The sequence below is a fragment of the Sinocyclocheilus grahami genome, unplaced genomic scaffold (assembly GCF_001515645.1).
Source record: "Sinocyclocheilus grahami isolate Dianchi unplaced genomic scaffold, SAMN03320097.WGS_v1.1 scaffold147.1, whole genome shotgun sequence".
Taxonomy (NCBI): Eukaryota; Metazoa; Chordata; class Actinopteri; order Cypriniformes; family Cyprinidae; genus Sinocyclocheilus; species Sinocyclocheilus grahami.
The window spans coordinates 784791-806852 of record NW_015505326.1 but is presented as its reverse complement, the minus strand read 5'-3'; the positions used below and the strand labels follow the sequence as shown (position 1 = coordinate 806852).

General features: G+C 41.2%; 1 protein-coding gene across 1 annotated transcript; it reads left to right on the top strand.

Moving 5' to 3' along the window:
* Positions 1–15244: 15244 nt before the first annotated feature.
* On the top strand, positions 15245–18380 carry rtn4rl2b (reticulon 4 receptor-like 2b). Its single transcript, XM_016281176.1, has 3 exons — positions 15245–15316; positions 16435–16661; positions 16762–18380. Exons 1-3 carry the CDS (start codon positions 15259–15261, stop codon positions 17836–17838), a joined length of 1362 nt encoding a protein of 453 aa, XP_016136662.1. The 5' UTR covers positions 15245–15258; the 3' UTR covers positions 17839–18380.
* The last annotated feature ends 3682 nt before the right edge of the window (positions 18381–22062 follow it).

The window sequence follows — 22062 nt, the reverse complement described above, 5'->3', positions numbered from 1 at the left end:
CTTCTGCCAGGACATCATCCAGTGTACAACTTAATAGACAGCTGTTGAATAGAAAACTGTTTGTTAAAAATAAAACCTAAGAAGACTATGAACAGATCGATCATACATCTAGAGATAATCATAAAAGGACCACCATAAAAATATGTGATACTACATGCATTTTTTGGCCAAACAATGGAGAAATTTCTGCAAATTAATCTATCTTCTAGTAAATACCGAATGTATCTTAAACTTAATATAACCAACTTATGTATGTTATATTAAGTATGTTAATCCATACGTGTGCTTTTAGATTTTTACATTTATGCTACGTCCATACGAAGCCAGAGCTTTCCCTATCCGATCTTTTTTTCCCCCTCGTCTCAAGAAATATCTGCATCCACACGAAACCGACAAAAAACGATGTAGTATACCTGTTAGACCAGTATGTAGTGCTGTAATTCTACCTCAGAGATACACTAAAAACGAAGAAGACTTGGACTATGTGCATAAACCTTGCGCGCAGTATACAAACGAACATGGAACAATATATTTATTAATCTGTGTTAATGTTAGTTAATAAAAAGACAATCGTTCAGTGTTTGATCAGGTTTTTGTTGCTGTTACGTGACGTAGCGGTGTCTGACTAGGGGCGAAACGTGGGCGGATGATGTCATAGTTTCAGAAAATATACGGATTCACTGTCCACACGAAAACGCAAGGGTGGCGTTTTCAGATTCATCCACTCTGGGACCCGGTTTCACTCTCCCAAAACGCCGGATCCGTGTGGACGAAACGCCTATACGTTACAAAATGTATGCGTATACAGCTAAACACGTCTCCTTGTGGACGGGGCCTTAGATTTTCCTTCTCCGCAAATGTTTACATCCTCGTTGGTTGTAGGAGCCCTCTGCTGGACACTGCATGAAACATATCCTCCTCGGTGCTCCTACTGAAGTAGCTGTTATTCAGTCCTAGGTTGGTTCCAGTCCGTTTTTTATGCCCTTCACTTGCAAACTTCCCTCCGTCTCGTTCACTCGGATGTACACCATTGATTACGTTGCATGAGTGCCCACTTCTGGCGGAACCCTTGCAATGGGCTGAACTGGAACGTCCTAAGCCCTTGATCACTTACAATCTGCTATGGAGTTGGTTTATTGTTTACATTTTCCCCCTTACAAATTTGTTTGATGCAGCATTCTATATGTATATAGGTATGCTTGGGCTGTTATAAATGTTAAAGGGGTCATTGGATGCTACATGCACTTTTACAAATGGTTTGAATTGAAATGTGTGTTGGCAGTGTATTTTTATCTACTAAAATCTGTACCCCTTTCTCAAATCGAGCCGATCTCAGATGCCTGTCTGTGTGACGTCACAAAAACAGGCCCCTTCCACAATAGTTTGATTGACAGTAGCGTTTCAGCACAGACTGGACTGGCGTCTTACCTTAGACCCGCCCTGAATGAGCTGTCAGTCTGCCATTGTTTCACCGCCGGAGCAGATGCAGACAAGAATGACTCCTACGCGATTGAGGTGTTCTGTTGTTGGATGTAATAATGAACATAGTAGTCGTCATTTACTCCCAACATCTGAGCCGCTGAAGACGCAGTGGATTACGTTTGTTTTTGAAGGGAATGCGCCCCTGATCTACCTAAATGTGTCTATGTTCACGCAAATCATTCGTGATCCAGCTTCACCTACAGAAGAAGTGAGTATAAGGTGTTTTAATGAATCTTCGCAAATCGCCTTTCCTAATAATGTGTTAATTAGCAAGTTTCACGGTGAATAGTAAACAGTCCTTCAGAGAGGGGCGGCGTCAGCAGAGCTCATTAACATTTAAAGGAAAATGCTACAAAACAGCTTGCTCTGAAAAGAGCTGTTTTTGACCGGGTACAAAAGGTGTTTTTTACACTACCATTGCGAAATTTTAACCAAACTATGTTACAGACTTTTCATTAAGACCCTAAAGAATCATATCAACTTGTGGAAAATGGGCATCCGATGACCCCTTTAAAAAAATATATTATAGAGTTGTTTGGGGTGGGGATAAATTAAACACGATCTGCGATGACGTCACTATCATGTAGTATTGTGGTCTATGGAGTGGCCTGAAGTGTGCATAGCAGACTTGCTCCCTCTGTCAAAATTGAGGGGTCGAGGGTCTGTCCATATAAACTTCCCTTGTCCACTTCACGAAGTTGAATGCACTTCAAAATGGCAGCGGGGATTCCCCCAAGGGGAAGTGCTTAGGGAAGTTCACGTGTGCGTGTCTAAAAGTGGAGTGGAACACAGCCCAAGTCTCTGCAGAAAAGTAATGGGAGTTACCAGATCTGGGTATTTTCAACCATGTTACCTGATTGGCTTACTTCATAGTGACGGTATGTTTAGGGGTGGGTGAGGTTAGGTAAGGGGGATCATTTTCATTGCAACATTTAGAAAGACCCATCAGTTTGAAAACACCCACACCATCAGATATGCCCACTTTTGCTCAGCAGAGACCTCAATCTCATTCAGTCTGCTGTCTGTAAGATCTCTTTTACAAATATATCAGTATTACTCAAATATAAAGGGAATTTTTATAAGTTTAGTGAAATTGACTGATTTTGTTACTGTAAGCATGCTTGTTCATAACTTTTGAGAAAATCTTGCCAGAACCTGTAAACGTCCTGAAACAAGGCTTCCTGATTGGACGTGAGTGTTCTTAAAGCCAGGCTCACACTACATGATTTTTGGCTGGATTTTGCTGTCATGGACAGATTTCCAGAGTCTGCAACAAAGCCCCTGAATCGCGACCAAATCTCGTTAAGTATGAGCAGTGAGCAACGTGATCTGAACCTGTCTCGAGCTATCACAGAGTCGCTACAACATTTTCAAACCTGTTTGATATTATCGCCACGTGATCTCGTAATGTGAGCGACACAATAGGCATGTTCAAGATGAACTACACTAGCCTGCCACCGGTTGGCGAGATCTTCCAGTTGCAGGCGGAGTACTTGCTGCCGAATGCCTTCAACCAGAGGAGCTATCGCTGTCCGCCATGAGGCAGAGGAGCATTGAGCCGTCCAGCAAAGATATCCAGTACCATTGCATGTCACCGCGAGTGAGAGCATCTCAGCTGGTTGAGGACCGAGTGGCAATGTGTCCGGGAACCGGACCGAGAATTGAATTTTTTTTCCTCTCTCGTCTCTCCTCATCCTTCCATCTCCTTTTTTCTTGCCTCGTCTGTCCTTACCCCCAGGTACACCGTGGCTGGGGAAGTAGAGCGCAGTCTCGTGAGTACCTGCGAGGGGCGATGGGGGTATGTGACGAGTGGGGCTGGGCAGAGAGCCGTGGGAATGGAGCGAGGCCGGTGGAGTAAATGATAATGAGCGACACCTGCGCCACTCACCAGTCTCGAGTCCCACAGAGGAGCTCCAGAAGGATAAAAGGAGGTGTAACGACAATGTTGGACGAGAGAGGACCAGCCCTGCGTCCCAATGTTCATACTAGCCAACCTAAATAGTATGTGAGATTAAAATAAGTGTGTCCCAAAAACATAGTATGTTGAAAAGAGTATGCCAGAAGTCCCTGGATGGTCTACTATTTCAGGTAGATTTTTGAAGTGTGGATCCATGCACACTCTGATGGCTAATATTACCCACAATCCATTGCGCTTGGACAAATGATTCGGTTCAGAACTACAAACAAGAATAAAACATTTTAAAAACTACAAACATGGCGGATGTGCGCGACCAACGGTTAAGAAGAGAGGTTTAGATAAAGGGGTTTGAGTTACTAATAATCAACATTTAACCTGTTAAAAATGTTATCTAATGTTATCTGTGTTAAGATATTTCATCTACAACAACAATGTGAACTTTTATAAACATCCGTTTGGCCATTAAAGGTGGGGTATGTATTTTTTAAAAAATGCTTTAGAAAACTGAGTCGGGCCGAGTACCAAAACAAACTTGTAGCCAATCAGCAGTAAGGGGCGTGTCTACTCATGATGCGGAGGAGAGAACTTTCAGTGCACAGGACGGACATTAGCTGAGCCGAGCGACAGAAAGATAGAGATGACGGATAAAAAACAAAAGAGGAAAATGTCTGTGGAACAAAATAAGGCTTACGATAAGGCAAGTAGGACCCGTGTAAATATCGGATCAGCTTTCCAGTGCTGGAGAGAACTTAAGGAGAGGAAGGCCTGCGATCGGACACCGAGGTTGCTTTGTTTCTTCTCGATAGGTAAGTAACACCGTGTCTACACCGGATGCGACAGTTGTCGCGCTGCGCCAGCTAAAGTCTGTCTGCACTGGACACGACAAAGCGACCATTGAAAATCATTTGAAATTTGTGTCAATATGTCATAAATAGAAGGCAGCAGCAGTTTTTTGTCTGGAATTTGTCGTGTCGTGTCGCGCCATGCCACATCCAATGTAGACAGCATCACTGATTATAATGAGCTCTATAGAATTTTGTGTTGCATCCTGAGCTGCCCACGCTCTCTCGTCTTTAGGCTGCCCGCCTATCATAATTTTCTCGCCTGCTCCCCTTTCCACGGCAGCCCGCTACGGATTTTTCTCAGTTTTTTGCCAGTATGTCGCTCTCGAAATCGGCTGCTTATCCTGGGGATAGTTATCATGGGCCTGCTCGGCCATGTGTGGTGCACTTATCGCCTCTAAGGATCTTCTCCTGTTCTGCATGGTCTGCCTGTCAGGGTGCTTAACGTTTACTCTCCGCGTACCAGACGGAACTTTTGGACTACTTAGGGCAACAAATAGACTCGCCTTTGCCTACTTTGTGGAAAGAGATCCTCATGGTTATCCCTCTGCAAAGCCCTGGGGTAGATTGACTCCCGCCATTGGCCGGGAGACCCTCGAAATCTACTACCTCCGACTCTAAACGCAAGCAGCTGGCCTGATGTTCAGCCATTAGGGGCACAGAGTATGCGTTTGCGGGCCACGAGCCTTTCAGACTCGCGTCTTGCCCCAGAGCCCCCATCCAAGAGACGTAGGGCTCTCTTGGAAGGGTCGGCCACCTTCCTCCCGAGGCTGCCCAGACCAGGTGTTCAGTGGACGTTGTGTGTTCTGCCCCCTTATTCAGGGGGTCTGTTGTGAGGAAAAGTTCACAAGTAGGTGATTCACACAATAACGAAGGGGTACAGACTTCAGTTTGCCAAAAGACCCCCACGTTTCAACGAAGTTATCTCTTCTCATATGGAAGAGAGCTCTGCTCACATTCTGAAAGACGAAATCTCCTCCCTCCTTGAGAAAGGAGCGGTGCGAGTGGTCCCTCCTCACTTATGCAGTCAGGGGTTTTACTCACGTTATTTCCTAATTCCAAAGAAGGACGGTTACCTCCGTCCCATCTTGGATATCAGGGTGTTGAACAAACATTTAAGGAAATACAATTTCAGAATTTTAACACATGGTCTCTCTTACGCTCAATAAATCAGAACCATTGGTTCACATCGATCGATCTGAAAGATGCTTTCTTCCACATAAGCATTTATCCTCCACACAGGAAATTCCTTCGTTTCGCCTACCAAGATGTGTGCTATGAATTCACGGTCCTCCCGGTTGGTTTGGCTCTCAGCCCACAAACTTTCTGCCTGTGCACGGGTCTGGCCCCGTTGAGAATAGTGGGTCTCAGGATTCTTACATATGTAGACAATTGGCTGATTATAGCCGATTCAAGAGAGAATGTGATGCAGAACACTGCCCGTGTGCTCGCTCACGTCACAGAGCTCAGCTTCAGAGTGAATGTGAGCAAGAGCAATTTCACTCCTGCCCAGAAGGTGATATTTCTAGGTCTGGAGCTGAATTCCATTATGATGCGCGCGCACTTGTCACAAGAGCCCATCCTCTCTTTCATGAATTGCCTCTCGCAGTTCAGGGAAGGAGTGAGGGTACATTATCGCACGTGCCTCAGATTACAGGGTCTTATGGCTTCGGCTGTCCATGTCCTGCCTCTGGGCCTTCTGAGAATGAGGGCGTTCATGAAGTGGGTTTTATCTCTTCATCTCAGCCCCATACGCAATCTTTGCCGCTCTGTCACAGTGTATGGCAGCGCTGCAGCACTGGAGGAGGGCAGAGTTTTACACTCAGGGGACCCCCCTTGGGGCCAACAAGTTGTGGAAAGTGGTAATGACAGACGTGTCCTTAAAGGGATAGTTCACCCAAAAATGAAAAAAATTGGATGTTTATCTGCTTACCCCCAGGGCATCCAAGATGTAGGTGACTTTGTTTCTTCAGTAGAACACAAACGATGTTGCAGTCTGTCAGTCTTATAATGGAAGTGAACATGAATCACGGCTTTGGGAGTAAAAAAAAACATACACAAACAAAACCAAATTAAACCCTGTGGCTCGTGACGATACATTGAAGAGCAGTTCCAGGTTGGGACCTCTCCATGGTGCTGGAGGCTTTGTATCAACAGCCATTTGAGCCACTGGGAAATATTCCCCTGAAGCTTCTGTCTTTCAAGGCAGCTCTGCTCCTGGCCTTGGCATCAGCCAAACATGTCAGTGATTTGCTCACTCTCTGTTCATCCCTCGTGCACTAATTTCTCTCTCAGTGGGGATAAGATTTTTCTCAGGCCTAACCCAGCCTTTATGCCTAAATGCTTCCCAGCTTTCATGTGTGAGGTGCTTGAGCTTTCAGCTTTTCACCCTCCTCCATTCTCCTCTGCGGAGGATCAGAGGCTGAATGCTTTGTGTCCTGTTCGTGCCCTGCGGGTTTACATTGACAGGACCAGCCCTTTCAGGAGGAGTGATCAGCTCTTAATTTCTTGGGCCCCCCAGAACACAGTGAATCCTATTTCTAAGCAACGCCTCTCTCATTGGCTTGTGAAAGCCATCTCATTGGCATATCAATCTAAGGGAGTGCAGCATCCAGAGGGCCAAAAAGCACATTCCATTAGGGGTATGGCGGTCTCCTGGGCTCTATTTAAAGGGGTTTCCTTGCAGGACATTTGTGCCGCTGCAAGCTGGGCCTCTCCACATACGTTTGTCAGATACTACCGGTTTGATGTTACCCACACCCTGGTAGCTCACTCTGTTTTAGGTGTGGGCTCTTCATAGCCTTGTGCCTTTAGCCCTGCTACACCTTTTAAGCTCGCGTTGACCAGCCTGGCTTTTTCATGTCATTAAGCAGGTCATTTGTATAACACCATATTCGACACCCTGACACCATATTTTATATTTATTTATATCTATATATATGTCATTGTATATATATATATATATATATATATATATATATATATAGATAGATAGATAGATAGATGATACAGATATATAGACAGATATATCTGCTAAGGTAATACAATGATACTTGGTGACGTTTCAAGCACAGCCTTCCAGGTGACCATCCTCTGGCTTACAGGGCCTCACTGTGAGTGTACTGGGCAGCCGGGGAGCTGTCCATATCTCCCATAGGTGGATCTCAAACACGAGATGATGAAAGAGAACAATAGGTTACTGTTCGTAACCCCGGTTCTCTGAAACATCGAGGGGAGAGATCCATCAAGTTTGCGCTGTTTGCTGCACGAGAAGCGAATATGCTCACTGAGGAAAGGTAGCGCGTACAGAGACTTTATGCGCTTGGTGAAGGGGTGGTCCCTTACCTGCCATTGGACACACGCTCTTGTCTGTCAAGCCAGACTTGGTGCAATTAGATGCTTCTGCAGAGGCCAGGTATGGATGCCCTTCCCATAGGTGGATCTCTCCACTCGATGTTTCAGAGAACCGGGGTTACGAACAGTAACCTATTGTTTTGCTTTGTTTCACAGAACTAATCGCTGCCTGGGTTGCGTACATATGTGTGGGGCGGAGCTATCAAAATAGGAGCGAGACCCTTTTGGGGTAGGGGTGTGTTTGTTTTGGTGATTTGAAATATCAACATTGGCTACCAGAAATCACTTACTCCACATTTAACTTTTAAATGCATCATTATGCAAAAAAAATTATGAGCAGAGTTCTCTGCATAAAGACCCACGGCTGGCAGATCAACATGCTACTTGATTTCTCTCCAATATGGTAGGAAGTTAAATGAAATGAAATGTGGAGGATGTTAACTGTGACAAGATGATTGACAGGCCAGTTTACAGTGACAGGATGCGTGTAATTATGTGACAGAACGGTCCGTTAAAAATGCAATTGTATGACGTATAGTATGTCCCAAAGCTTGCCTACTCTTTTACTGCACACTCAAAAGTGTGTACTTTTTCTTCACCAAAAGAGTGCATAGGCCTACTTTAAGGTCGTAGTATAATTAGGCAGAGCGAGACCCTTTTGGGGTAGGGGTGTGTTTGTTTTGGTGATTTGAAATATCAACATTGGCTACCAGAAATCACTTACTCCACATTTAACTTTTAAATGCATCATTATGCAAAAAAAATTATGAGCAGAGTTCTCTGCATAAAGACCCACGGCTGGCAGATCAACATGCTACTTGATTTCTCTCCAATATGGTAGGAAGTTAAATGAAATGAAATGTGGAGGATGTTAACTGTGACAAGATGATTGACAGGCCAGTTTACAGTGACAGGATGCGTGTAATTATGTGACAGAACGGTCCGTTAAAAATGCAATTGTATGACGTATAGTATGTCCCAAAGCTTGCCTACTCTTTTACTGCACACTCAAAAGTGTGTACTTTTTCTTCACCAAAAGAGTGCATAGGCCTACTTTAAGGTCGTAGTATAATTAGGCACACTGGGATGCAGCACAGGCCAGGGGCCCATTCTTCGTACGTCGCTAACTCAGTTAGCTGGATTTGATTGTTGACGATTTGGCATGATATTGGATTATTTGGTTCTTCGAAGCTCATCCTGGAATTGCTGTCATAACAACAGGCCCGTAAGCTTAAACCTGCTCGGGAGGTCATGTAAACAGGATTAGATTGCATCTTTTTAAGTGGAATTGATATTTAAAATCTATCCCAGCCACTGCTACTTTATTACAAGAGTACCCTACTAATCATTTAAAATTATAATAATTTGAAAATAATAGTATAATGTTGTGTAATGTATAATACTATAGACACAGCCAGTTTTACTCATTGAAAGATTTATTTGTGGTAAAATAATTACTTTATTATTGTATTGGAGTCTTATACACATGCTATACAGTTAATCTGAGTCTTGCATTCATTTGAGTGCTGACAGTTATTTTGGGAGTGGCTTGATGGAGCACAAGAGATGCAGATAACTTGATCTTGACCCTTAAGAAACTTTAATTAATGCTGTCACATAACAAATCTGCTTCAAAGATAAAATTACATGAATTGCTAATTACAAAATTGAAATAAAAATGCAAAGTCTCTACTAATACAAAAAACTGAGAATCATGTAAAAGATAAAAAAATAAAATAAAAACAGTGTACATTTAATTTATCTATTATAACATTTTTGTAGTTTAGTTCACTTGGCTGTTTACTTATAAAGGTCCAGAAATTTGTCAAGTTTTTCGTCAGGTGTCTATTTTAATATGATGTCATTACGTTGATGTCTTGCCGCCAGCCAATCGCTGCATTGCTGATCGTGGTTTCGAGTATCGATACATCTGCCCTTTACGGGGAACACGAGAACGCACAGTTATCTTAGACAACTTAATCCAGATATTTTAATCAAATCCACAAATTCATTTGAAGAACCAAATTAGCCAGAGATCAGTTATCACAATCAGAATATCTGGCATCTTTCAAATCATCTCAGATGTATTAAGCGAGGTACAAAGAACGGGCCCCTGGGGTGCTTCTCAGTATCCTCCCTCATTTCCTCGTTCCCAAAGAACTTATATTGGCTGCGTCTGAAAGCTCTAAAATGCTGCCTTCAGAGGCAGCATTCCAAGGCAGGAAGGCATCAAAGCACGTCCGAATCCAAATTCTTCTTTACTTCCTGTCTCCGGTGGTACCTTGCTTCTGATCGAATTTTGAAGGCAACATAGATTGATGTCCTACAATCCTGTGCGTTCCATTCTGTGACGGTTGAGCTAAAAAATAAAGATGGCATCTGAAAGTTGCGTTTCGTGGTCAGTTTGTGTAAATGTATATTTCTGACTAACTTTTTGCACTTTTGATGTTAAATATTCGTTTAATTATCACCAAAATTCATTCTATATTGTTGTAGATCATTAAACTGTTACGCTGCCTCAGAAGCCTGTCCGAAATCAGTTTCATGAGGTACCTTCATGCAAAAACGCTGCCTGTAAAGTCACTGCCTCATACGGCAGCGAGGCAGCAAGTCAGCTGCCTAAGTTTTCGGATGCAGCCATTGACTTTTTGTCATGGTTAAAGGGGTCATATGATGCTGCTAAAAAGAACATTATTTTGTGTATTTGGTGTAATGAAATGTGTTTATGCGGTTTAAGGTAAAAAAAATGCTGTTCCTGAAACCATGCATTCTTTCTTTGTGTGCACATTTGAGCGGCATTATGCTAATATTTCCACATAGTGATGTAGATATGTGGGGGCGTGTTAGAACGAGGCGTTTTAGGTAGGTGTGGCTGACTCTTAACTTTTATAAAGAATATCTCTTTGGATTTGAGACTTTAGTCTTTGCAACTTTGCAATCTTTTATGGACATCAGTTTTTTTTAACCTAGAAGAGTACAAGGCTGGCTGTGCAAAAAGGCTATTTCTAAAAAAAAAATAATAATAAAAAAATAAAAAAGGGTCAATTCCGACTTTGCTATGACAATCTGGCGCTTCTGAATCAGCGACTGTAAGTATGTTTTGTTATTAGTTTAAGTATTTGCTATTAACTGTTCAAATGCGGAGTTTTGCGCAGCGCAGAGTAACACGTTGTGTGTGTGTGTGTGTGAGGGGAACAGGGTCACATCACAGGAGAGTGAATAATGGCATATCTCTTTAGCGCAGCTGATGACGCTTTGAAGTGACGCTAAAGGGAGCGAATTCCTCCATCCTCGCGTCTTTTCCTTGCGTCCTTCCCTCGCATCCTGAAGGGGTTGGGCTAAGACGAGAGGAAAGGAAATGAGGATGCACAAATAAGAATTGAGAAGCACCCCTGGACTAATTTATGTTGTTGTTTTATTATGTTTTATGCGGCAGTCGTCCTGAGGGGCTGCCGCGTTTACATTCGTTTTGTGCTCGTTTTTTAAAATTGTATTTGTTTTTTATAAGACAGTTGGACATAGTGGTGTATTAGAGGTAAAATATGATATAAATACTGTTAGGTTTCTGGCACAAACCGATCGCTTGGTGTCTTAGGACATCAATATGTCGTCACGAGCCGCAGGGTATAATTTGGATTTGTCTGTGCATGTTTTTTTTACTCTCATAGATTTTGTTACTATTGCCATGCATTATAGACTGATAGACTGCAATGGTTAAAAATCATCATATGTGTTCTACTGAACAAACAAAGTCACCTACATCTTGGATGCCCTGGGGGTAAGCAGATAAACATCAAATTTTCATTTTTGGGTGAACTATCCCTTTAAGATTTTCTGGTTGTCAACCTCTGTAAGAAGGGGCACATGTACAGTACAAAGCTGAAAAACATGTTCATGGCATTAGAACGAAACATTCAGAGTTGAGTTGCTCAGTACAGGTTGGCAACTGTCAAAGGACACACATATGAACTGACATGCACACACAAACATGTACACACTCTCCTCAAACCCGTCTGTTGCTCTTTAAAGAGTGTGTCACTGCCCCAAGTGGTGAGGGGGAGTGTGGTCATCTGTCTGATCTTGCCTCATGTATGTATGTCTTGTGTGTGTGTGTGTGTGTGTGTGTCTTCCCCCACGGCCCCCTGTAGCGCTGAAAATGTGCAGTGATGAGTTAGCTGGTGGGCTAAGATTATTGTGCACAGTACGTAGCCTCAGGCTCGGCTGCATTGTTTCTGCAAAGCACACTAAGAACAAAGGGCACTTATGGCGTGGGGTGATCGACTAATGTGTGTTTGGTTCTGCAGGCTGTGTGTACCGTCCTCCATGGTCACCTGCCCTAACCTTTGATTCTCAGTGATGAGTGTGCTTGTGGGTACAGATGAAAGTGTGTGTTCTTGTGTGTGTATCTGATATTCAGTGTTTGTCATGTGATATTTCATAAAGTCCACTGAGAGAAAGAGTAGGAGGAGTACAAGAATTGTAAAAAGTACAATACAAGTCCATATCTGCACACGCACATGATCGCATTCTGGGAGAGCGGACTGTGTGCGTGTGTGTACAGATTCAACTTGAGGCTACGATTAGGAGATAAATAATGCCATTAGCTCAGTATAAAAATAGGTCAATAAGAAAGATACAAAAACAAATGTGTTGTTTGCATGTGTCATGACATGGGTACACAGGTGTGTGTGTACAGATGGGCTGCATCATGCTGAAGTTGGAGCGCACTGACCTCAGTCACGGTCAGGGAACAGAACTCTGACTCAGTGCAGCCCACACACGTGACACTTGCACACAACTGCTTATATGAATTTCTAATACTTCTTTTGCACAACCGTTTGCACATGCAGCAGCATTTTGTCTAATAAAACTGTGGCTTTGGAAATTAAAAACATGCATTGCCATTGAGTCCCTATAGTAAAATTATTCTGAAGGAATTTCAGGTTAATAGGATCAAATTTGATTTCTATAATCCTCTTGGATATGATGTTTAAAAGAAATCACAATGGGAGCTATAGGTGTTTTAAAATTCTAAAAGATTGTTGTTAGAATTAGCTACACCTGATTGAGTTTACAAGTAATTTTTAAGAGGAGGTTGATCCTCTTTCCAACTCAGTGATTCTGTTTTTTTAAATAAATTCTGCCATGTTGGTGTTATAGCTTTCACTTGGATGTTATAAGTTGCAATAATACAGTAAATACAGCTGGATAGAACAAAAACTGTACATGTCTTCATTTCAGGCTGCAAAGCAACAAAATGTGATTTCTTTTGTATACCCACTGTATGTTAAGCCTATAAAGCCTACTACAGTATAACTGTATATTATTTGAAACACAAAACTGAAAAATTAAAAACCTGTTGTACGCAATCTTCTAAAAGCAATCTTAATAAGACATTATTGGAATATATAGTGACAACTGATATTGATATGCATTTTATGTAAATACAGGGTCCCACTTTATATTAAGTGGCCTTAACTACCATGTACTTAAATCATAAAATAAGTACAATGTACTTATTGTGTTAATATTGTATTGCAAAACACTTTTGCTGTTATTGAGGTGGGATATGGGTAAGGTTAGGGACAGGTTTGGTGGTATGGGTAGGTTTAAGGGTGGGTTAAGGTGTAAGGGATGGGTCAACAGTGTAATTATAAATGTAATTACAGAAGTTAATTACATGCAGATATTTTTCAAATATAAGTACAATGTAAAAACATGATTAATTTAAATTAATTAAATGTAAGCACATAGTAGTTAAGGCCACTTAATATAAAGTGGGACCAAATACAGTAAATAGTCTGCTATATTTATTTTTGACTAGGCCTAATATTTTTATGCCAGGTTTTACAGGGTTAACATGGCATTTATCCCATTGGAAATTAAAATTTCTTATACTGATATTTTATTTCTTATTGGAAACTATTTCTTTATTCATGTCTTGTAGGAAATACTGTCATTCACAACAACAAGAACAGAGTTGTTTCCACAGACTTAGCAATTATTTCCTGTGGCAACACTTATATTGTCATTTTATTGTCGATGACCACAAAATTCTTAAATTGGGACCAAACTGATGTACTGTGCATGTGACTAATCCTAATCGCACTGCTCCAAGCGGGATTCAAACCAGCAGTCCGTCACTAATACGCCTCTTGAGTCCAGGGGAGTGACATTTACCTGTGTTGCATGTGCTTACACTATTATGTACTCTGCCATCTAGTGTATGAATTTAAGATAGATATGAAGGATAGTGTGTCTCTAATAGAAATCTTAACATTTTCATTTTTCAAACAAAATTACATTTTAACCTGATGATGATGCTGTTACATTTCGGTACTCACTTTCCACTACTTTACTTTACTTTATTGTCCTTAAAAGCAATTCTTTGTAGGTAGCAGTATACATACAGCAACACAAGACAAATCAGCTTGTCTCCCAGTCATACTACACAGGAAAAGCTACAGCTATTATATATATATCACATCTTTTCTTGAAACCATGATGCTGGAAGCATCAACTTTTGAGAAGGCTCTTCTCCCACTTGACAGCTGTCATATAATATATATATATATATATATATTTATTTATTTATTGAACGAAAATATATTTGTGAATAAAAGTTGTGACTAAATGTCTGCTTAAACCAGCCTGATTTGCTGTTCTCAGCTGGTTAAGATGCTCACCCAGCTAAACACCACCTTGGCCAACTGGGAGAGCATCTTAACCAGCTGAGAACAGCAAATCAGGCTGGTTTAAGCAGACATTTAGTCACAACTTTTATTCACAAATATATTTTCGTTCAATAAATAAATAAATATATATATATATATATATATTATATGACAGCTGTCAAGTGGGAGAAGAGCCTTCTCAAAAGTTGATGCTTCCAGCATCATGGTTTCAAGAAAAGATGTGAAATGAAAACACAATACTGTACATGTTCTGTTGTACTAGTTGTAAACAATAGGCTATATTAAATAGAAAAATCAAATGTATAATTTGTAAGACTCTGACAAAGATGTGAACAATTTTTACTAGTCAGAAACTCATAATTACATAATTCCATCATGTGAATAATGACTCAAATATCATCTCAAATTTATGCTGAAATCAATAAAAATGGATCCATTAAGGATACATATTATGATAACAAATGACTGATTTTTTCTTTTTTAAATACCTCCATAATACAGGTTAATAAGCCTATCTGTAATAACCAAATCGATTTATATTATAATCTTACTTCTCAAAAGTGTATTTAGTTTTTCTGCCATTAATCTTATCTGTAGCCTACACACAGATTTCATATATGAGGTTGTTGTATCCTAGCCTGTTTACTAATATGACTCTAGAGAAAAGAACAGTCATCTATGTAAAACAACTGTTAAAGTTATTTAGTCATCCCCCTCAATACACTCACTCAGACACCACAGTCCGGTTTCCTCCCCCCGCAAACGTGCTTCTCGCCCGCGCGCGTTACGTATGAGAGATTCCGTTGCGTCCCGCGTTCGTGGGCAGCCGGTGCTGGACTATAAACGCTCCCGGGGTGCGCGTCGCTCCTCAGTCGCAGACTCGCAGTCGACTCGAGCACCAGAGCTGACCGTTAGAGCAGATAGCAGCTCGCGCTCAGGCTAACTCGCTCTCGGTTTGGATTTTGGGATGGAAACTCGTGCGGCTGCGCGGAGCGCTCGCGTCTCCAACACTCTTACCTTCAAGAGTAAGTACCAACTTCTTATTGTACTTATTAGTTAATGTTTAATGATTGTGCATAATTTAATTTGAAGCGTAATATAGACATTATGTACATGCATTTTTGGTTATATTGTGCTTAAAACATTTATATGTTTATATTATATATGTATTGATGTACACGTAAAACACATTAAATCAATGTTATATTTTGAATTGTACAAGCTGCAAACATAAATATAAATATGTCGCAATAAATGCGTAACAAACAAAAGTAGTGATAACTATCTCTACTTTTGTTTGATATACATTTATTGATACATTTATATTTTATAACATATGCAACATACAAAATACATAAAAAATACATGATATGTATAAATAAAAAATAAATAATATATACACATTTTTGTACATGTTTACATTGTAGCATTACATTTTTAAATGTTCCATTTGGAGTCCCAGTTTGGTCTGACCTCAATACAGCAACTTCTGATTAATCCATAAGTCTAATGCGACTAGACAAACTATTTTTAATTAACCTCTTTGATGTAACCAGGATAAATATAGAATAATCAATCAATTCTTAACATTGAGAAACTTGTAAAGCTACTGTTAACAAAAACGGGCATGCAGTTACGCAAAAAGGTAACACAGTTACATTTACACCGTACAATTTTCCACATTAGTCCTGTGCAGTTTATTCAAACCATTCATGTCTTTAAGCGCCATGTTATTGTGTAGAGTCACCGATCCCCGTGAGGTCCCCTCTTAAATATTCATGAGCTGCAGTAATTGAATCGGGTTCGGTTTCACAAACCTGAAATTAATCTGGCCTTTTTGTTTCATGCACTCTTAGGCACTGTTCTGTTCTGTCCTGGATGGACATGGACAGAGGGTGTCTCTGACTGGACAGAGAGTCTTTCCTAGAACTGCTTTCTTCAAGCCGAATAAATGTGGATATTACTTAACCCAGCAATGATATCTCAAATAGCAGCTGTTATATAGTATTTAATCCGCCATGATAAATGACAAATTGTTTCCTTATCCCTGCATCACTCCAGAACTTTAAGAAGATGTGGAACAGCTTCTTCTCAAATGTGCACAAGAACATCATGTTAAGTCTACCTCTTTCTCACTCCACAGGTGGTTTGTCTCTTTGGTTGGTGATATGGTTGTTGGCATGTCGCTGTGCACCCGGTCAGGCATGTCCCAGGTTGTGTGTATGCTACCATATGCCCATGACTGTGAGCTGTCAGTCTCAGAACTTCACTGCTGTTCCTGCCGGCGTGCCCTACGACTCCCAGCGCGTTTTCTTGCAGAACAACCGTATCACTGAGCTCAGAGCTGACTCCTTTGGCTTCGAAACACAGGTGAGAGCATATCTGTAAGTAAACATCATGATGAATCTGTTTGTGTAAAGATTTGCAGTAAGCAGAGATTTACTTTTGTCTTTACATTCTGGATCTGTAGGTCCTATGGCTGTACTCCAACAACATCACATGGATCGAAGCAGGTGCATTCAGTAATCTGCGTGTACTAGAGGAACTAGATTTGAGTGACAATCCATCACTGCGCAGGCTGGATGGGGGTGCGTTCAGGGGGCTGGAGCGCTTGCAGAGTCTACACATGCACCGCTGCCACTTGACCGAGCTGCCCGCTGACCTCTTCCACAAGCTCTACAGCTTGCAATTCCTCTACCTGCAGGAGAACCAGCTGAGCCACCTTCCAGATGGCCTCTTTTCCGACCTGGTCAACCTCACCCACCTGTTCCTGCATGGCAATCGTATCCGTGTCCTGTCTGAAAATGCCTTCCGCGGCCTGGTGAATCTTGACCGCCTGTTGCTGCATGACAACCGCATCCGACAAGTCCAACGGCGAGCCTTCCGTGACCTGGGCAGATTGACCATCCTCTATCTCTTCAACAACTCTCTGCAGGAGCTTCCAGGCCAGGTATTGAAGGATACATCGTTGGTGCAGTTTCTCAGGCTCAATGGTAACCCCTGGACCTGCGGCTGTGAAGCCAGGTCGCTATGGGAGTGGTTCCGCAAAGCTCGGATCTCCAGCTCAGACCTAACATGCTCTTCACCAGCCCCTCGTAAAGGCCAGGACCTGAGGTTCCTGCGGGAGCTGGACTTCGCCCTCTGCCCGTTACCTGACCCAGGATCCCTGGCTGGCACTACAACCACCACCTTCAGCACCAAGACCCGTTGGTGGTTCTCCAAGAACAAACCGGCCTCATCATCCAAGAGCCACTTTCACAAGAGCAGAGAGACCTTGAAGGCTTTTCCATTCACCTCTGTCAAACATCCCTCATCTTCATCATCCAAGTACGAGCTCACAGTGGAGGAGGCTGCTTTACCCAAGCTAGAGCCTGAAGAGTACTGGGCAAACTATGGCAATGAGGATGCAGCCTCAGTCCGCTGTTTCGAGCTTGACTGTCCACCAGGTTACGACTCACCCATTCTCCCATCTTCCTCTTCGTCTTCACTTCTGTACTTCCTCTCGCTCACAGCACTTACTCTCTCTTTTCACCTTCTCTTCAGCTGAGTTTTCCTTCTCCTCCTCTTCTTCTTCTGTTATGCTCCACTACCTTTCTCCTGCAATCGGGCTTATGCTAAAAAATGCATAGAAGCAGCCATGCAGGAAAGGGTGACAAGACTGGCACACAACAACAAATTAAACACAACACACACTGTGCAATTCATACAGTACAGCAGAGACAGAGCTACTGCATGCATGCACTGCCTGCAGGCTTTGCAACACCACCTCAAGTCACATCCTTCTCTAAAATCAGAGAACACAGGACAAGTAGAGGGGCAAAGAGAAAAAAGGCAGTGATGTAGAAAATTAAACTAGAGGTAAATGCCAAAGATGGCAGGGAAAGTTTCAACATGGAGAGGAAAACTCTCATGCTGACAAATGAGCTTACGTCAGTTATCAAATTACCGTCACATCATCATGTAAATAGGAACACACACAAACTAGACATACTTTTCCAACAGGAGACTGTCAATAGACTAGAGAGTAGATCTAATTGTTTTTTGGTGAATGTTGGGTACTAAACCATACACTATCACATACAGTGGCTCCAAAAAGTATTTAGGCACTTATGCTACAATGTCCAAATTTCAAGAAGAACATTTCACAAAAAGGTTTATTAGGTTTAAAATGATAAAACAATAGAGATATTGTATTTGGACACATTCTGATTTTCAAAATGAAATGTGCATAGTTGAAGCGATTAACTAAAAGCAGATGCCATTTGCTTTGATATTTTATTTCCTAATGCAATGACATTTTTAGGAGTGGTTTAAATGTCAAAATATTTTTGGGGCCACTGTAAACGATACGATGAAAAGATAGCTAATGGAAGAACTGACTAACAAAGACTGTCGCTAATGTTTTTCATTTGTTAAAACCGTTAAGTACTTTGGTTTGTGCTAGTTAATCTGAGTTGTGCCACCTGAGTATCAGGTGAAGTTAGGGCAGAAAGTCAATGTTTAATTCAACCTGAAGAACTCAGGAACTGCTTGAGGTGAGAGATCTGTGTTTTCTCTGTGTGTAAGATATCACATATTCTTTCTCTCTGAGCAAGTTTACAGAAAGAAATGTCAAACACAAACGTTGTCTTTGTCTAAAAAAACAACTTGTAAATAAAACCACCATAAATAAATATTCCTTATTATAAAGTGTTTTATTGAGCGCTTTCTTGTTGCAGTATTTGATCTGTTGGGATGTGTGTGTGTGTGTGTGTGTAAGCATTAACTGAGCAGATGGTGATAGAGAGGCAATTAGATTTTTAAATCTTACCCCAATGTTAAAATGGCTAAAATACAGTTTTTAAGTCCCTAACAGAGCATTCAGTTATCTGCCAGTATGCATGTAAGAGACTATTCCACTTAGTTAATAAACACAAGCTAGCAAAAATATATAAACTGATAGTCATTTCTCTATTATTTATAATTTCTCACCTGATAAGTCACCAGACAACAAACTTCAGCAATACAACAATACAAGTAATCTAAAACCCCTAGAAGGTGTATTGCTCAGAGGTTAATCTTTCATAGCACATTTAATGTCATGGATGTTTAATTTAGGAATCAACTTTATCTCTGATGTTTTCCCATAAATTTCTTAGGAGAAATAAACTAAATGAGAAAAACAATTACTAAAATAATATTTATATGAAAAGGTATGATAATGCAAATGACAATCTGGCCATTACAAAGAGACACTTTGGAGATAACAGATCATTTTCTTGGGATAAACAGGAGACTTAAGCAAACTCTCCATTTACTCTCAATGCTGTCTATGAGTAACAACTGAGGTCATAAATAGATCTTTCCTATATGTCCATATGTGTGCATACAAACTTTCAAAATAACTTGACTGGAAATTTCTCCTCTGAAGACGCACTCGCTCTATTCTTCCACAGAATGCTGTTTGTTCTAGGCTTTCTGTTCGGCATTGTTCTGCTGTCTTGTGTGTCAGTCACTTGCATTCAGGCATTCATGATCTGGCCATTCATTCATCTCTCGTTTCCTAAATCTCATCATCTCCTTATACGCTCTCTCTGATGGTTCTGTTTGCATGGACATGTGTTGGCGTGGCTGTGACGTGCATCATCAGTTGTGTGTCATGCCTGAGAGGGTACAAGTGCGTGTGCTTGTGTGTCCTTAGACAGAGCACAAGTGTAAATGTTCCACCTGCAAGATCATTAGCGCTATTAATTTAGGGGTGAACAGAATGTGGGGAGAGACTAAAAAAAGATCAAGTTTGAACCACAAATAACATTCTGTTGCTGGGGACAAATAAGGCCATACTGAAGTAACACAGTACACTACCTGCAATAGCTAGTGTGCATCAGATGTATACACTAGTGAACAGTATCGGATGGAGTGTACACTACTGAGTGCAGATGGAGTGCACATTAGTGAATATGCATCAGATGGAGTGTACACTAGTGAATATGCATCAGATGGAGTGTCCACTAGTGAGTGAATTAGATGGAGTGCATCCGATGGAGTATACACCAGTGAGTGCATCAGATGGAGTGTACATTAGTGAATATACATCAGATGTAACGTACACTATAGTGAGTATACATCAGATGTAGTGTACACTAGTGACTATTCAATAGATGGAGTATAAAATACTGAATATGTATCGGATGAAGTATGCACTAGTGAATATTTATCGAATATACACTAGTGATTGAATCTGATGGTGTGCTCACTAATCAATTTGTATGAGCTTGTGTGTACACAAGTGATTATTTATCTATTATTTAGATTATACACTGTTGGATATATATTAGATGGAGTGTACACTAGTGAATATTTAACAAATTGAGTACACACTAGTGAGTGCTTTAGATGGAGTTCATCAGATGGAATATACACTAGTGAATATTTATCAAATGGAGAATATACTAGTATGTTGTAATGTGGTGTTTTGTTTCATGTTCATGTTTTCATGTCTTTTATTTTGTAATTGGTTCATGGTCCCTGTTTGTGTCATGCTTCCCTTGCCCTCATGTATTCATGCCATTGGTTCCCCTGTTCATTGTGTCATGTTCTGATTGGTTGTCTTAGTCATGTGTCTTGTTTCCCATTGGTTTGTTCTTGTCATGTGACCCTCTTGTTTCCTATAAGTAGCTTCATGTTCCCATTGTGCCCTCGTCGTGTATTGATGTTGTAACCCGCTGTCGGTGAGTCTAGTCTGTTCATGCCTCGTCAAGTCTGTTCATGCCAAGTCAAGTCTGTTCATGCCTAGTCAAGTCAAGTCTGTGTCTCGGATTATTGTTTGGATCACTCTGTAAATAAACTGCACTTGGGTTCTCACTATGCTCGCCTTCAGTGGATGATTCGTTACATATGTACTCTAATCTCTAGAGTATACACTAATCATTTTGTATCAGACTGAGTGTACACAAGTGATTATTTATCAGATAAATTATACATTAGTAAGTACATCAGATGTATCAGATGCATATCAGTCACATGAAGAATGAATGGAAGGATCATATAAAGTGTGTGACATGAGGAGGGGGTCGGCGTGAATTAGTTGGGGTGATTAAGAGAGTGCGTCAGCAGCGTGGGGGTCTGCATCTTTCCCCTCTCATCCCCACCAAACTTCTGTTCTGAACTAAAAATATGCCCTGGCAGAAGGCACCCAGAAAGAAAGACAGAATGTGTGTAAAGGACAGTTTGAATTAAGGCATCTGAAAATATGGTAAATCACTAGCTGGAGCAGCTTGTGTTTGGTGGTTTGCGTCAGGTGTCCATCATACATCATCATTCATTCATCGCTCTTTCCAGATGAGTGCTAATCTGCACTGTTTAATCATGTAGCTCACACTGATTAAATCAAATCTCTCTTTTTCTGTCCAACTCTATTTTTGACAGGCAAGTTTGTTCAGGCTTTAGCTGAGATCATCTCTCTGGCTCAGTAAACACATGGGTTTATTTCCTGTTTGTCAGTGAGTACGAGAACCTTCTGAGGTGTTCAACCTCACTCCTGCTGATATCTTTTACACTCTGCTCCTCCTTCTTTCACTGCCTTCATTCACACATGCATCCATTCTTTTCTGGCTGCACCTTGTCTTCTCACATGCCCTTTTTTTTAATGGTCTGCCACCTTCTCTGATTGGGACTAAGAAAGTTTGTCATCTCCATGTGGTAAATCTAGACCTGAACTCAGGTCAGGTGAGTGAGACAGTCTGTAGTCCTTTGCCCGTCCCAGACAACAAAAGGATGAGGGATGGATTAA

Coding starts and splice junctions, on each gene's coding strand:
- rtn4rl2b (XM_016281176.1), top strand. CDS start 15,259: ATGGAAACTCGTGCGGCTGCGCGGAGCGCTCGCGTCTCCAACACTCTT. Junction 15,317..16,434: donor CAACACTCTTACCTTCAAGA/GTAAGTACCAAC, acceptor CTCACTCCACAG/GTGGTTTGTCTCTTTGGTTG. Junction 16,662..16,761: donor CCTTTGGCTTCGAAACACAG/GTGAGAGCATAT, acceptor CTGGATCTGTAG/GTCCTATGGCTGTACTCCAA.